This window comes from Epinephelus moara, chromosome 23 (genome assembly GCF_006386435.1).
Source record: "Epinephelus moara isolate mb chromosome 23, YSFRI_EMoa_1.0, whole genome shotgun sequence".
Classification (NCBI taxonomy): domain Eukaryota; kingdom Metazoa; phylum Chordata; class Actinopteri; order Perciformes; family Serranidae; genus Epinephelus; species Epinephelus moara.
The window spans coordinates 26834774-26848694 of NC_065528.1; the positions used below are offsets into that span (position 1 = coordinate 26834774).

The following is a 13921-nucleotide window of genomic DNA, read 5'->3' on the forward strand; positions in this document are numbered from 1 at the left end:
TACTAATGGTGTTAAATCTGTGTTGCAGCAAAGAAATGCTGCTTCTGGAGCCTGAAAAGAGCGCCCCACGCATTGAGACCTTAGAACCGGAGAAGGTGGATAGAGGAGAGGAGGGGAAGAAGGACGAATCAAGCTGCTCCAGTGAGGAAGAGGATGATGAAGACTCAGAGTCAGAGACTGAAGCAGGTACATGTGAGAGAGTGTGTGTGAGAGAGAGACTTATTTTAGACTTCAGTAGATCAGGTCTGAAAACAAAGCGTTGACTGGGTGTCAGTTGAATCACTGACATAAAATTTAATTCCGTCAGCTCTGTGTCAGCACATAAAATCTTTCTAGTCTTGACTGTAGAGCTGCAGTTAACCATTGTTTTAATGATTATGTCCGACTATGTCCATCTTAGTCTCTAAGGTCATGCCTTTAAATTGGGGAATTCTGGATCAATACCAATGTAAAAAATAACAACTTGGCCGATAGCCGATACCAATACACATACTGTTTTTTAAACGCTTTCCACTTTCCCAAGGGGAACTGGACGCGGGCTGCTACTGGCAATCTCTTCACACAACAATAAGATCTCAGAGCCCATCTGCCAAAGAGTCATTTATTCATCTTTTACCTGCTCATTAATTTAACTTTGTGACTGTTCGCCTTGGGCTCTGCTTTTTAGCCTGTACAAAAACTGATGTGACACAACAGAAAAACTTATCTTAAGGCGTCTTATCTCCTCTGCCAGTAGGCTGATGGCAGTCACTAAGGCGAATATCGACCGATAGCAGTGTTCAGCCAATAAATTGGTGCATCCCTGCTTTAAATATCTTGTTTTGTAAGTCTAAAACCCAAATATATTCAGTGTAATATGACAGAGAACAGGGAGACAGAGGAAAGTAGGAAATCTCCTTTCTCGTCATCGATCATTTTGACCGACAGTCTTAAAAATTCCATCATAATCTATTATTACCCATCATTTTAATTTTATTTTTTTATTGATAAGACATTTAATAACACTTAACTTTCATTTTTTAATTGTTAGTACACAGAACAAGCTTGTAGATGATGCATTTGTAAAGCAGGGGTGTAGTTTTGTTCGTTTAAGCACCACAGTGCACCTGTGTGAAAGCGCACGGGTAGGATGTGGCTTGTTTCAAGGGTTCTGTAGGTTTAAATACATTTGTCGACTATAACTATAAAATGAATGGATGTTTTACTGCCTTCTCATCTTTTAATAGACTGAGAAAAATAGTTTTGTTCACTTAAACACTCAAAGGCTACCGGCTACTTTTAAGATGACATTTTCTGGCTAATTAATTTGCGCAAGGACATAGGTGTGTCGAAGTTACGGAAGATCGCCTTCACTGTCATAATCTGCCAAAATGATGGATGGCCTTCAGATTTTAAGGTCATTGTTTCAAAAATTCAATCAGTGACAGAAAATATTTGGTTAACGTGACGTCTGATCTCCATATTTAAGAGGCTGAATGTTTAGTCCATTGATTATGCGAGTGGTCACCTAATTGTTGCAGCTCTAATTCTCTGAGCATAATCAGCTCTTTTCTTTTGGACTCCTCCAGATAAGACCAAGCCTTCTGCATCGGTGAGCAACAGCACGACGCCCGCCCCGACCAGCATCACCGTGTCACCTCCAACTAGCCCAACCAACCAGGTGACAACCCCCACTTCACCGGTAAAGAAGGTGCGACCTGGTGGACGTGTTATTCATCACCCTACCCTGCGCAGACAGCTGCCACAGCACTGGCAGAAAAACAAAAGACAGATTTCATTCAAATTAGCAGCTGGTTGGTTTCAAAACGCCTTGGAGGAAATTAAACGCTGCAGCACAGCTGTGATGTAATCAAGTCACTATTCCCCCCTCAAACCATTTCAAGTAGTAACTGCACCTCCTCTGTCACATCGACTTTACTCTGCTGAGACATGTCGGTGCCTCACTCTCTACACAAATCAGTGAAATCCACCATCTATTTAGTTTCTCTCTCCCTTGAACACAAACCTAATTTCACAGCCGGCTGACGATACTGTGGCGTTTACGTAAAAGCAGTTCACACTCCAGGCCATCACAGAAATAGTTGTCCCTGGTTGTGATTTGTGCTCCTCATGTTGCAGTACAATGAGTGCACACAGCTAACAAATGTCACAGAGGCCCTGAGAGTGACATTTTACGACTAATTGTCGGAGGCGTTTAACAAACATGGCAACGGGCTGCACAGTGGGGATGATTGGTGGCCAATGCTGGATGATGTTAACAGTTTACTATAAGAGGAGGCTGGAGTACACAGAGCACTGGAGTGGATTGGTTGTCAGGAATGAAAACCAGGGCTTGCATAGCAGTGATTTCCCACTTTGAGTCTGCTGCCCTCTGCTGGCAAAATGAAGTCATGCATTTAACTAAAGTGAATCTGCCTCCTTCAGTCAATGTGACATCATGTTTAACTGTAGGTGTTTTCGAGTGTTTGTGTGGCCAAAGTTAACCTGGGATGCTTCGAGACCCAAAAAGGAAACCCCTAAATTAAAGCCATGACAGTCATTGACACTGTCTACAGATTTCATTACCTTTTGACGCTCCAGAATGTTGCTCAAAGGGTAAGTTGGTATTTTCCTAGACACTGTTTTACCACATTTTATGTCTTAGTAACTAATGGGAACAACCATTTTTGAAACTGGTCCAGTATGGAGCGAGAGCGCTGCAGCTGGCAGTCGGGACACATGCTGCAATGGAACCAATCGAAGCATGTTCGCACCATCAGTGTTTGTCCTTTAAAAGTGTTTGTTTTTGACAGTGACAGGCTCAGATTGTTATTCCAAGTGTCTGACAATAGTATGGAAAGGATCCCTACAAACATAGACCCTTTTTTAAACAGGAAGATCCTTTTTGTTTAACTACAAACAGCCCTGAAATCGCCATCACCAATTCCACCAGACTCCATTTAAATAAACAGTAATTTTAGCGTGTATAGAGTCAGCATATTTTCACATCTAACTGAGTGAATTAAAGGTTTATTTCAACCAAACCACAGTTGGTGATTGTTGGAACAGTGAAGAGACAAAGTGGTTTGAAGTGTGAATTGTATTTTATAACGATAAAATTACTGGTTATTTAAACGGGGTCTGGTGGGTTTGGACATGGCAATTTCAAGCTTGTTTCTTGCAAACAAAAATGGTCTTTGTCTTGTCTTTTGCCTTTAATTGATACGACAGTATTAAGTGTGAGAGGTGGAGAGAGAGAGAGACACGGGATGACGTGCAGCAAAAGGCCACAAGCTGGAGTTGAACCCATGGCCGCTGTAGCGAGGACATTGCCATTGTACGTGGGACACCTGCTCTACCCACCGAGCTACTGGGTGCCCCCACAAAAAGGATCTTAACCTTTAACAAAAAGGTCCATCTCTGTCGGGATCCTTTCCACCATGTTGTCAGACAGTTAAAACAATAATCTGAGCCTGTCAGTGGCAAAAACAAGCACTTTTAGTGGACGTAAAATGATGGAAACAGCTCCAAAATAGCTGTCGCCATTCCAACCAGACTCTAAATTACTGTTCATTTAAATAAAGTCAACAGAAACAAAAGAAAACTCACAGAAAAACCCATCTTGGTTCATTTTTTCCACTGTTCTAACAATTACCAACTCTGGTTTGGTTAAAAGAAAACCCCTTATTCACCCAGTTAGATGTACAAATGTCCTTGTTCCATACACACTAAAATTACAGTTTATTTAAATGGAGTCTGGTGGAACTGACAGTAGCAATTTTGGGGCTGTTTTCAGTCAAACAAAAAGGATCTTACTCTTTAACAAAAAGGTCTATCTCTGTAGGGATCCTTTCCATAATGTTGTCAGACACTTACAACAATAATCTGAGCCTGTCAGTGGCAAAAACAAACACTTTTTTAGTGGATGTAAACTGATGGAAACAGCCCCAGAATTACATTCAAACAAGGCTCCAAATAAAATTTTGTCATCATAAAACAAATCAACAGAAACAAAAGAAAACTGTACCAACAACTCTGGTTTGGTTGAAATAAACCCTTAATTCACCCTGTTAGATGTGCAAATATTCTTGATCCATACACACTAAAATTACTGTATACTGTGAATGGAGTCTGGTGGAAATGACAGTAGCAATTTCGGGCCTGTTTCTGGTTAAAGAAAAAGAATCTTAGTCTTAAACAAAAAGGTCTATCTCTGTAGGGATCCTTTCAGTAATGTTGTCAGACATTTAGAATAACAACCTGAGCCTGTCAGAGGCAAAAACAAGCTCTTTTAGAGGAGGTACATGTGGTTACATTGCAGCTTGTTTCAGCTCTCGCTCAATGCTGGACCAGTTTTAAAAAATAGTTGTAGACACAAAAACAGGAGAAAATAAGGTCCAGGTCGAAAATTACTCAAGTTACCCTTTAAATAAGAGGGCACCCTTTAGTTGTTGGGTCAGTGGCCGACTATCCAAAACTTTCTAAATGTTTTTTCTGCTTCGTCTCTTGCAATGATCTCCTTGTCCCAGTCCTCCTTTGAAGCCTAGTGCTCACACATCACAATGTCTTCTGTCTTAACAAAGAGTGAACAAAACATTAACAATGTGCAGTTTTGACACTACCAAATGTTTGTTGGATCTGTCACTTATTCCAACTGAGAACAATAGCAGTAGTCCCCCTCCCCCTGGTTTGGCAGTAAGCATTGTGTGGTGTGACTAGGCCTTAAAAAATCTGTCCTTGCCATAAAGTTCTTTTGCTGCTTCTTCTGTCTTATTCTGGCTTTTTATCTCTGTCTCAACCTCCTCCCTGCCCTGCCCTCCTTCCCTCCCTCCCTCCCTCTCTCTGCGTCTTTCTCATCCTGGCCTCTTGTCTTGGTTGGCTGTAGTTTGAATGTATTACTCCCCTCATGCCTGTGGCGGAGCCGGGCTGTCCTGCATTGTGGCGTCAAGGCTTGCGCAGAACTGGCATTTCTCTAGTGCCCAAAAAACCTATGGTGAGGCATTGGTGTGCACCGGAGTTGTTCTCTCATCCTACATGCACCTGTGCACTGACAAAGTACTTAACACCCCCCCGTCCTAACCACCCTGGCCCCATCCAGGTGATGCTGAACCTCCCTAACGCTGACTTTCACTCATCAACGTGGTGTTTCCACTTGTAATCAACGCTGTGTCCTGGTCGTGCTTCCACTGTGTGTCTGTGTGGCTTCTGTGTTTTTGTTTAGTTGCTTGTTTTCTTTTTGTGTATGTGGCCAAATCTGAAAACAGTCGGACCCTAAAATCTCAACAGGTTTAATTCCCCTTTCACCAACTGTCATATTGTGAGAGTAGAGTTTACTCAGGAATAACTTGCGTCCAGTAGTAGTAACAGTGGATGTGATTGTACCTTAACCGGCATGCCCGTCCTTAAAAATGTCCTAATGGTCTCACCGTTTAAACTTAAATCGCAGCCCCTGGAGATTAATCCAAACTGTTTGTGACCTGACTGACTTCTGTGTTACTCACCCAGATGACTAAAGAAATCTCATTTAACGTCTTTATACTTTTATAACGTTGCACACTAAACGGCTGCCGCTTCCTCCCTCTCAGGCCCCTCAGCCTGCTGGAAAGGTCTCCACCAAAGTGGAGGAGGAGAGGAAGGACGAGTCTCCGGCGTCGTGGCGGCTGGGTTTGAGGAAGACGGGCAGCTACGGGGCGCTAGCCGAGATCACCGCCACCAAGGAGGCTCAGAGGGAGAAGGACACGACCGGGGTGATGCGCTCGGCCTCGAGCCCTCGCCTCTCCTCCTCTCTGGACAACAAAGACAAAGAGAAGGTCAGTATAAAATATTAAAATCTAGTCGAATTTAAAGTTATTGTATACATGCTCACTGACATGAGTCTGTTTTTGTTACTCTGTCTGCAGGAAAAGGATAAAGGAACTCGGCTGGCCTACGTGGCCCCCACCATCCCCAGGAGACTGGCCAGTACTTCAGACATCGACGAGAAGGAAAACAGGTGAAACCCGGGAGCCGAGTGGCTCTGTGCAAACATGCATTGGCATGAGCGGCTCCTGCTGCCCACTGCTGTGTGTTGCAGGCAAAAGGCCTCAATGCTCTGCATGGTGTGTTGGCCCTGAGACACTGCCTTTGGTTAGGTTGTGTAGCAATGATAGGGTAGATTTGATAGTGGGTAGAATAAGGGTTAACGGGGAAGATTGTGTGTTTCATAAGTACATATGTATGTCAGTATGTGTTTGGGGAAGCCTGAGGTGCTATTGAAGCTTGTGGTTCCCCAGGGACTCTACCGCTCTGATTCGTAGCGGCTCGTACACCCGGCGACGCTGGGACGACGACCTGAAGAACAGTGAAGGAAGCGCCTCCACCAACCGAACCCCCAGCTACCAGCGCAGGTTAGCCTCTCCTGCGACGCAACACTCTGCCAAACCTCCACCCTTCATCTCATCATCAGATCTCTGCTCCATCTGATATGATGTGTTTATCCATTCTGAGGTCGACCTGTAGAAACTGTAGACGGCATTGATAGTTGTTTATCAATCATCTGCTGTGCAGTTTGCTTGGATGATGTCATCAGAGTTACATGCTTCCATGCACAGCAGCAGCTACTGAGAAAGCTTTTTCTCTACCACTGCCACAAGAGTCTGTTGCATGACTGTACCTGTCCCGTCACGTTGCTGTGCCACTGAGTTTAAAATGTATTGCTCTGACATTTTAACGAGCCTATATACCTGTCAGATAAAGTTCTCAGGGTTGTTTGTGGCACAAAACCTAGACGTGGACTTATGCTGCATTCATGTCATATGGGGAAATACTGGATGCAAACCTTTTTCATTATTTTATATCAATAAAAAACTTCGATTAATCATCAAAAATCTGCAACAAATTTTAATTTACGGCATCTCCAAACACTTTAAAACTCATGATCTCTCTTAAAATCATCGAATCAGCATCTCCCCCCATATGACATGAATGCACTAATAGTGTGTCAAAGCTTTATAGTCTTAAATATGTATGTTTCTTGTACTATATCTGTGTGTGTGCGCCTCCACCGCTAACATGCCTCTCTCGCCCACCCCGCCTGCCAACACGCCAGCACGTCCCACACGCTAGCACTAGGGCGGAGCGGCAGCACGCGGGACGTGCCAGCCAAGTCTTCGTCCACCTCCAGCTTGGACCCTAACACCTGTAATACTAAACCCTGGCAGCCACCCACCTCCCACTACCCGTCTTACAGCATTTACCGCAGGTACACCAGCCTCCTCCCGGGGCGCCACCGTCTCCACACCCACCTGTCCTCTCTGACTGTGTGTCCCTGCTCTGCTGCAGTGCCCACCATGTGTACTGTGTTACTCTGGTTGCATTTATTGTGCTAATGAATATCAGAAGACATGCTTGTTTATCACTCAGCCCAAAGAGGAGATTTAAATGTCTTCCAACCCACCCAGTAAATGTAGAGCTGCAACAAGTATTTGAATTATCAACTAGGTAATGGACAAAAAATAAATAAATTGGTAACTATTTTTGGTTATTTAATGATCATTGAAGTAATTTTTTTAGACAAAAAGCAAAAAAAAAAATCTGGTTTCATGTTTCTTAAATGTGAAATTTTAATGCTTTTTTGTCATTCAAGTGATAAGAAACTGAATATTTTTTGGATTTTCGGACTGTTGATCCATTGAAACACACCGCTTTGTCGGACTCTTTGGATTTGGGGAATTACTCGGCATTTTTCACTATTTTCTGACATTATATTGACAGAAAAATGAATTGATTAATTGAGAAAATAAAGGGCAGATTAACTGATCATTAAAATAATCGTTAGTTGCAGCCAGAGGATTTCAAACTTGCCTTTTATGGACGAGATAGCAAAATTAAGTAGTGATGTCACTGAGTAACACTGTGACACTGCTGTCCTATCATTGACAGTATGTTTAGCATAATTTTTACTGAAGCAGCTGTATTTAAAATTTCCTTTTTAAATCAATCGTCATTATTAGAACTTAGTCATAACTAACAGAACCTTAAACCCTTCCTTAAATAACCATAGGCTTGGCAAAAAAACAATACATCTCCCAGTTTTTGCAAATGAGGGTTTCATTCCTTATTTCTTAAAGGAATACTTCACCCCTCAAATGACAACCTGTACATCAATTACTCCTCGTGTTATGTTGAATTTATGAAGTACACTTTGTTTTTCTCCCATGCCTTCACGGTGAACGAAGAATCCAAAAATGTTCAAAGTTCTTGATGAATTGAAGTCAAAGGGGGCCGCATTAAACAACAGCAAACCTATAGCAATACACCTGTTTACAAACTCTCAAATAACTCATGCAGTATAATCCCAGTCTCATTTATATATGTATGCTTAGTACTCCCCAAAGACATGCTTTTTTGCTAAAATCTTACTATTAAAAACTGAACAGAAAGTGAATCTTATCCATGCTCCCTTCAAAGCCAGACTCCGTTGACAAAAACAGTATTGTTTTAAAGGGTTAGTTCGAACTCCCTAAAGTCACACAACACACTACAGATGAAGGCAGCAGTAGACCAGCAGCTCCTGTGTTCAGTGAGGTAAAATTACTGTTTTTGTCAATGAGGTTTGGCTTTGAAGAGAACATAGATAAGCCTCACTGTCCTTTCAGTTCCCCTTTAGAAAGGGCTGTCTGTTTGGGAAGTACTGAGCGTACAACTGGATAAATCAGACTATGAGAGCTTGTAAACAGATGTTTCGTTATAGTTTTGCTGTCGATTGCCTATGACTTCGATTAAAGGCGAATTTTCTCAGTTTTTGGGTTCTTCATTCACTGGAGGCATGCAAGAAAATCAAAGTTTTCTTCACTGAATCAATGTAACACGGGGAATAATTGACATACAAAGGGCCATTTTGTGGGTGAAGTACCTTTTTGAATATAATACATGCACAGAGCCATCGATACTGGCAGCAGAAGGAGAATGTTTCAAACCTCTGCAGTAGAAAATGTAAAAGAGGCACTAGAACTGTGAAGAAAAAAGGATCACTGCCTCCTACTTTTAAGTTTAATTTCCTAAAAGCATTGACGTAAACACTGCTTTCTTGTCATAAAGATTACACAAAAGGAAGGTGCAGTTTTTGTTATCCTATAGAAAACCCTCTCATTCTTATTTCTTTTCCCTCTAATCTCATGCAGTGACAGAATTCTAATATCTAATGAATCACCATTGTAGTTCATCATAGCCGTGTTTGTATCCCGCTCTGACTTACTGATGACTCTTCTTTGTTTACCTGACATTTTGTCCTCCAGCGGCTCTTTTGGCAGAAGACACGAGGACTTGGGTTCCTCGACCACCTCCTCCTCCTCCTCCTCCACGACCACCACCACCTCCTCATCTGTTACCTCGCCCACAGGCCATCGCGGCCTGCTCTCCAGCTTGGGCTCCACCTCCACCCGCACTGGCTCCACCAGTCTCACCAGCAGGTACATGAACACGACTGCCATCATCCGAACGTGAACATGAGACACAAGACGTGTGCGACCTATAGCATGTGGATATTTAACTAGTTTTGTTACGCCGTGGGGGGTTTAATTAAGTTGAAGTACATTCTTGTGACATTGTATCCTTATCTTGAGCTCAAGATGAATCTGTAGCTAAGAAAATGCACAGAAATAGTGTGTTTGATATGGGTATAGGAATGCTACAGTACCTGTCTTCCAAAATGGCTGCCAGCAGACATGTGGCTTCACTTACAGGCCCTCTGAAACCACATATTTCAGTTTTATGATAAAAACAGTTGAAGTAGAGTCAGTCAGGCTTCGTGTCTTTATAAAACACTGGTGTGTAAACAGGTACTGGTCAGAGGAGAGAGGGGAGGAGAGGGAAAAGGAGAAGGAGAAGGAGTCCGCCGCGGTCATCCCCACTATAAACACTGGCTCTACTACGACCACCACATCTACCACTACCACCACCCCCGCCATATCTACCACTACCACCACCGGCACCGTCACTGGCGAACGACGCAGGTAACACAAACACACGCCGTTTACTTTTCAATCATAAAGAAGTTATTCATGTCCATATTAACTCTCGCTGTAGCATCCAGATGTGTCAGTGGGGTAATCTCCCCTGGATCTGTGTCAAAGTTCTGTTTTTATTTGCCAATGCTGGTTTGTTATTCGATGATATTTACAATTTGTAGTTCAGCTTTTGTTTAGTCGGGGATTGGAGCTGCTGCTATTTTGGACTCTGTGTCCCACGGCGTTTTGTCTGTGCCTTTTTTTCCTTTGCATGAGTTATAGTCTCTTTGGAAAAGACGAGCACTTAAATTATCTTGTTTAACTAACTGTATTTATGTTCTATTTTTGTTTATGCGTATTCAATTTCAAGATCAGCTCAGTTATTGGAACAAACATTTACTGTGAGCAGCTTCAAGAAATATCGGGCTCATCCTTAAAAGCTTCCATCAGTCACACAGTAATCCGGATGCATTTCCTCTGTTTGAGAAGCGGGTGTGTGTGTGTGATCTCCTGTACACACAGCGTGGAGGGGAAGGGAGAGCTCGAGAGTGTCACAGAAAGCATGTGTTTGCACGTGTGTTTGAGTGGGGTCGAGTGCTCGTCTTCCTGTTGCGGTGCTGAAATGAGCCACCTGTCACAGTGGGAGTGGGGCAGGGGCTGTGTCAGAGCCGGGACCAGCGACTGCTCCAGTGACTTTTCCTTATAAGGAAGGTGGGCAGAAGCTGCACGTTTTGCTCAAGGCCGAGGCTCCACGCTGCACTGAATGAGTTCATGCTGCTGTGTGGCCGACAGAGGCACAGCGAGAGAAAGTGCTAGAATAGCTCAGTGTTTTCGTTCCCAAAATTGCGCCTGTTGAGCCTGATACTGTTATAGCAAGACGTTAAACTCAGAGACTTGTATCCTGATTTACTATAGTAACATAAAGTAGGTTTATTTTTGGAAACTAAAACATCTTCCATGAATATCCTGCCTCACATTAGGGACGTCTCTAATAGTTTCCCTGACGTTAAACGGAAGTTTAAACTTGAACTCGTCGACTAGTCTGGAGCCTATCCCAGCTGACATTGGGCGAGAGGCAGGGTTCACCCTGGACAGGTCACCAGACTATCACAGGGCTGACACATAGAGACAGACAACCATTCACACTCACATTCACACCTACGGACAATTTAGAGTCACCAATTAACCTGCATGTCTTTGGACTGTGGGAGGAAGCTGGAGTACCTGGAGGAAACCCACACTGACATGAGAACATGCAAACTTTCCCCATCTCAACAGTCACCTGATGCTAGAGTTTAGTGTTTATGCTCTTATTGCCAAACAGTTAATCTTAACCATGTGTTTATTTGTGTCTTTGCCTACATCAGGTCCTACCTGACGCCAGTGCGAGACGAGGAGTCAGAGTCCCAGAGGAAAGCTCGCTCCAGACAGGCCCGACAGTCGAGGAGGTCCACCCAGGTCAGTCAGCCACTATTGCCTCTGATATGTTGACAAGTGAAAGCACAGAGTCCCACGTCACGGCGACCTGACGGTGTCCCTGGTGTGCATCCTGGTTTTATAGCCACAGACTGTTTAGATATAGCTGTTAACCTTGTTGAGACGGCACTCTTTGTGTACACAATTGGCACTTAACGTCCCGGCCTACACAAAGAGCTGATGGTTTTACAAGCTGACACAGTCTTGAAGTTTTTGACACTGAAGATTAAACATTGTAAAGCAGAGATTAGACTTGGATTTTTATTGCAGAGCTCGGAGTTTAATGTAAATAACAAGATTATGGTTATAGAATAAAAAAATAATCCAAGCAAGGAACTTAAATTCGATTAATCTTAAATCTGTTTTTCCAGGGTGTGACTCTGACCGACCTGCAAGAGGCTGAGAAAATCAGCAGGAATCGTACCCCAAAGACCCGGGAGGAGGAGAAGGAGGAGAAGGAGAAGCAGGACAAGGAGAAGCAGGAGGAGAAGAAGGAGACGGAGACCAAGGAAGACGATTACCGGTCGAGGTACCGCAGCTATGAAGAGGTACATCTCCGCTCTCAGCGTCACTTCTACACCTTGAATATTTGACCACACTGTCCCTCTCACCTGTCGCCCGTCTCCCCCTCTCTCCCTACCAGCGCTACCGGCCTTCGTCCTCCTCCTCTACCTCCTCCATTTCCACACTCAGCACTGCCTCCACCCCGTCCTATACTAGCACCACATTGTCCTCAAGTTCCAGCTCCCTCAACAGGCCCAACAGTCTGACAGGGATCACCTCCTCCTATAGCCGTTCCTCCAGAGACACGGAAAAAGGTCAGTGCCATCTGAATACATCTACAGCTGCTACATGGCCACTAAAACCTCAGACTGGATCCATTTTAAACTGACTACAACAAAGCGCTCCCCACGTAGGCGCAGCATGAGGATGATGCTGGTATCTGTCCTCACAGGTCCACATTAGCACGGGCAAACTGCCACATGCTGATTAAGGGCATCGAGAGACAGAAAGGGATCAGGTTGCATTTAAAATTAAGTCACTCCTCTCTGAACAAACAAATCCATGAAGCATCCCTGGGAAAAAAGACAGTTTTAGTCTGTTGAACTGAAGGAAACACTGACCTCTTTGTTCTCCCACGACCACAACCTCTTTCTTTAAGTCTGAAATTTTCTCTGAACTCAGGCCAAGTCAAGTTGTGTCTGATTGTGTCTTGTGAAGTCAAATCTTTGCCTGAACTCAGACTTAATGTACGGGCTTTTGCTTATTGTTGATGTCAAAATAATGACGGTCAAATTGTGCTCCTGTGAAATACTGATCTGAGGTCAAAAGCAGACTTAAAGATTTACAAAAGGAGCAGATGTTATAATCTCACAGGCTCATTTTTACCTCTTTCATATGCAAACTCTGTCTTAAATTAAAGGAGAAGACCAGCAGTCTGATGCAACACACATTTAAAGGGGGCCTATTTAAAACATTTTCAGGTTCATAGTTGTATTTTGGTTTCTACTAGAACATGTTTACATGATTTAATGGTCAAAAACACTTTATTTTCCTCATACTGTTTGTGTTTGAACACCTGTGTTCACTCTCTGTCAGCAACACTCTGTTTTAGCACCTGTCTGTTGAAACCCCGCTCTAGAAACATCCCAGTCTGCTCTGATTGGTCAGCCTTTACGGGTCTTCTGCATCTCAGATTCTCTGCACCATCATTGCAGCCGGTTGAGTGACGGTAACGGAGAGTAGCAGCTCTTTTACCTTTTAAAATTTTACTGTAAAAGCGTCTGAACACAACTGGACATGTTCAGGCAGGAGTCTGGCCTGAAATCAAGGGGAAATTAACATCTGCAGCCGAGATTATATGTTTCCCTGAAACAAGTAGTGAAAGAAAACAAAGATAGATAATGTTTTTACAGTGGTACACAATAAGATGAAGGACAACAGGTGTCATGGCAGCAACATCACCTCTGTGTGTCATGTGTAATCAACCATTTTTTTCCGCGCTTGGACAGAAATGGACAAAAAGGAGGAGGAGAAGGAGGGAGAGGACAAGCCCCGCTCCATACGGGATCGCAGGCGGCCCCGCGAGAAGAGGCGCTCCACCGGCGTCTCCTTCTGGACCCAGGATGTAAGAGACTTTCACACAGCGATAGAAGTTTTTCCTCTCACCATTATAAAGTATTCATAGCACGGTTCACGAGGGGCGGCGGCGGATTATAACACCGACACAACCCCGAGTTCCTCTTTGATCAGTGGGATAGCGAGAGCTGCGAGTCGTGCCTAACCCTTTTATCTGTGCTTTTTTAATTCTAGGGTGATGAAAATGACCCCGACCAGCAGTCCGACTCAGAGGAGGGCAGCACCAAGGGAGAGCCACAGGTAACGCAACACACACGGGGCAGAAAGTGGATAAAATTGACTTTTAATCAGGAGCCTTACAGTCTGACAGCCAAAACCAAACCATCCCTTTTTGTGTTTCT

At 43.7% G+C, this 13921-nt stretch overlaps 1 protein-coding gene across 7 annotated transcripts in view; it reads left to right on the forward strand.

Moving 5' to 3' along the window:
• ppp1r12a (protein phosphatase 1, regulatory subunit 12A) overlaps positions 1–13921 on the forward strand; it is a 70745-nt gene that overhangs the window by 39604 nt on the left and 17220 nt on the right. Inside the window, exons 8-21 of one of the 7 annotated variants that reach the window (XM_050036741.1) lie at positions 29–186; positions 1569–1681; positions 4865–4972; positions 5565–5789; positions 5880–5971; positions 6252–6365; positions 7067–7219; positions 9255–9428; positions 9798–9971; positions 11333–11423; positions 11813–11989; positions 12085–12259; positions 13454–13569; positions 13755–13820. In XM_050036741.1, the coding sequence (XP_049892698.1) occupies positions 29–186; positions 1569–1681; positions 4865–4972; positions 5565–5789; positions 5880–5971; positions 6252–6365; positions 7067–7219; positions 9255–9428; positions 9798–9971; positions 11333–11423; positions 11813–11989; positions 12085–12259; positions 13454–13569; positions 13755–13820 (1936 nt within the window). Of the gene's footprint in view, positions 1–28; positions 187–1568; positions 1691–4864; positions 4973–5564; positions 5790–5879; positions 5972–6251; positions 6366–7066; positions 7220–9254; positions 9429–9797; positions 9972–11332; positions 11424–11812; positions 11990–12084; positions 12260–13453; positions 13570–13754; positions 13821–13921 lie in introns of all 7 variants that reach the window. The other 6 variants (XM_050036742.1, XM_050036746.1, XM_050036743.1 and 3 more) reach the window with 6 other exon arrangements.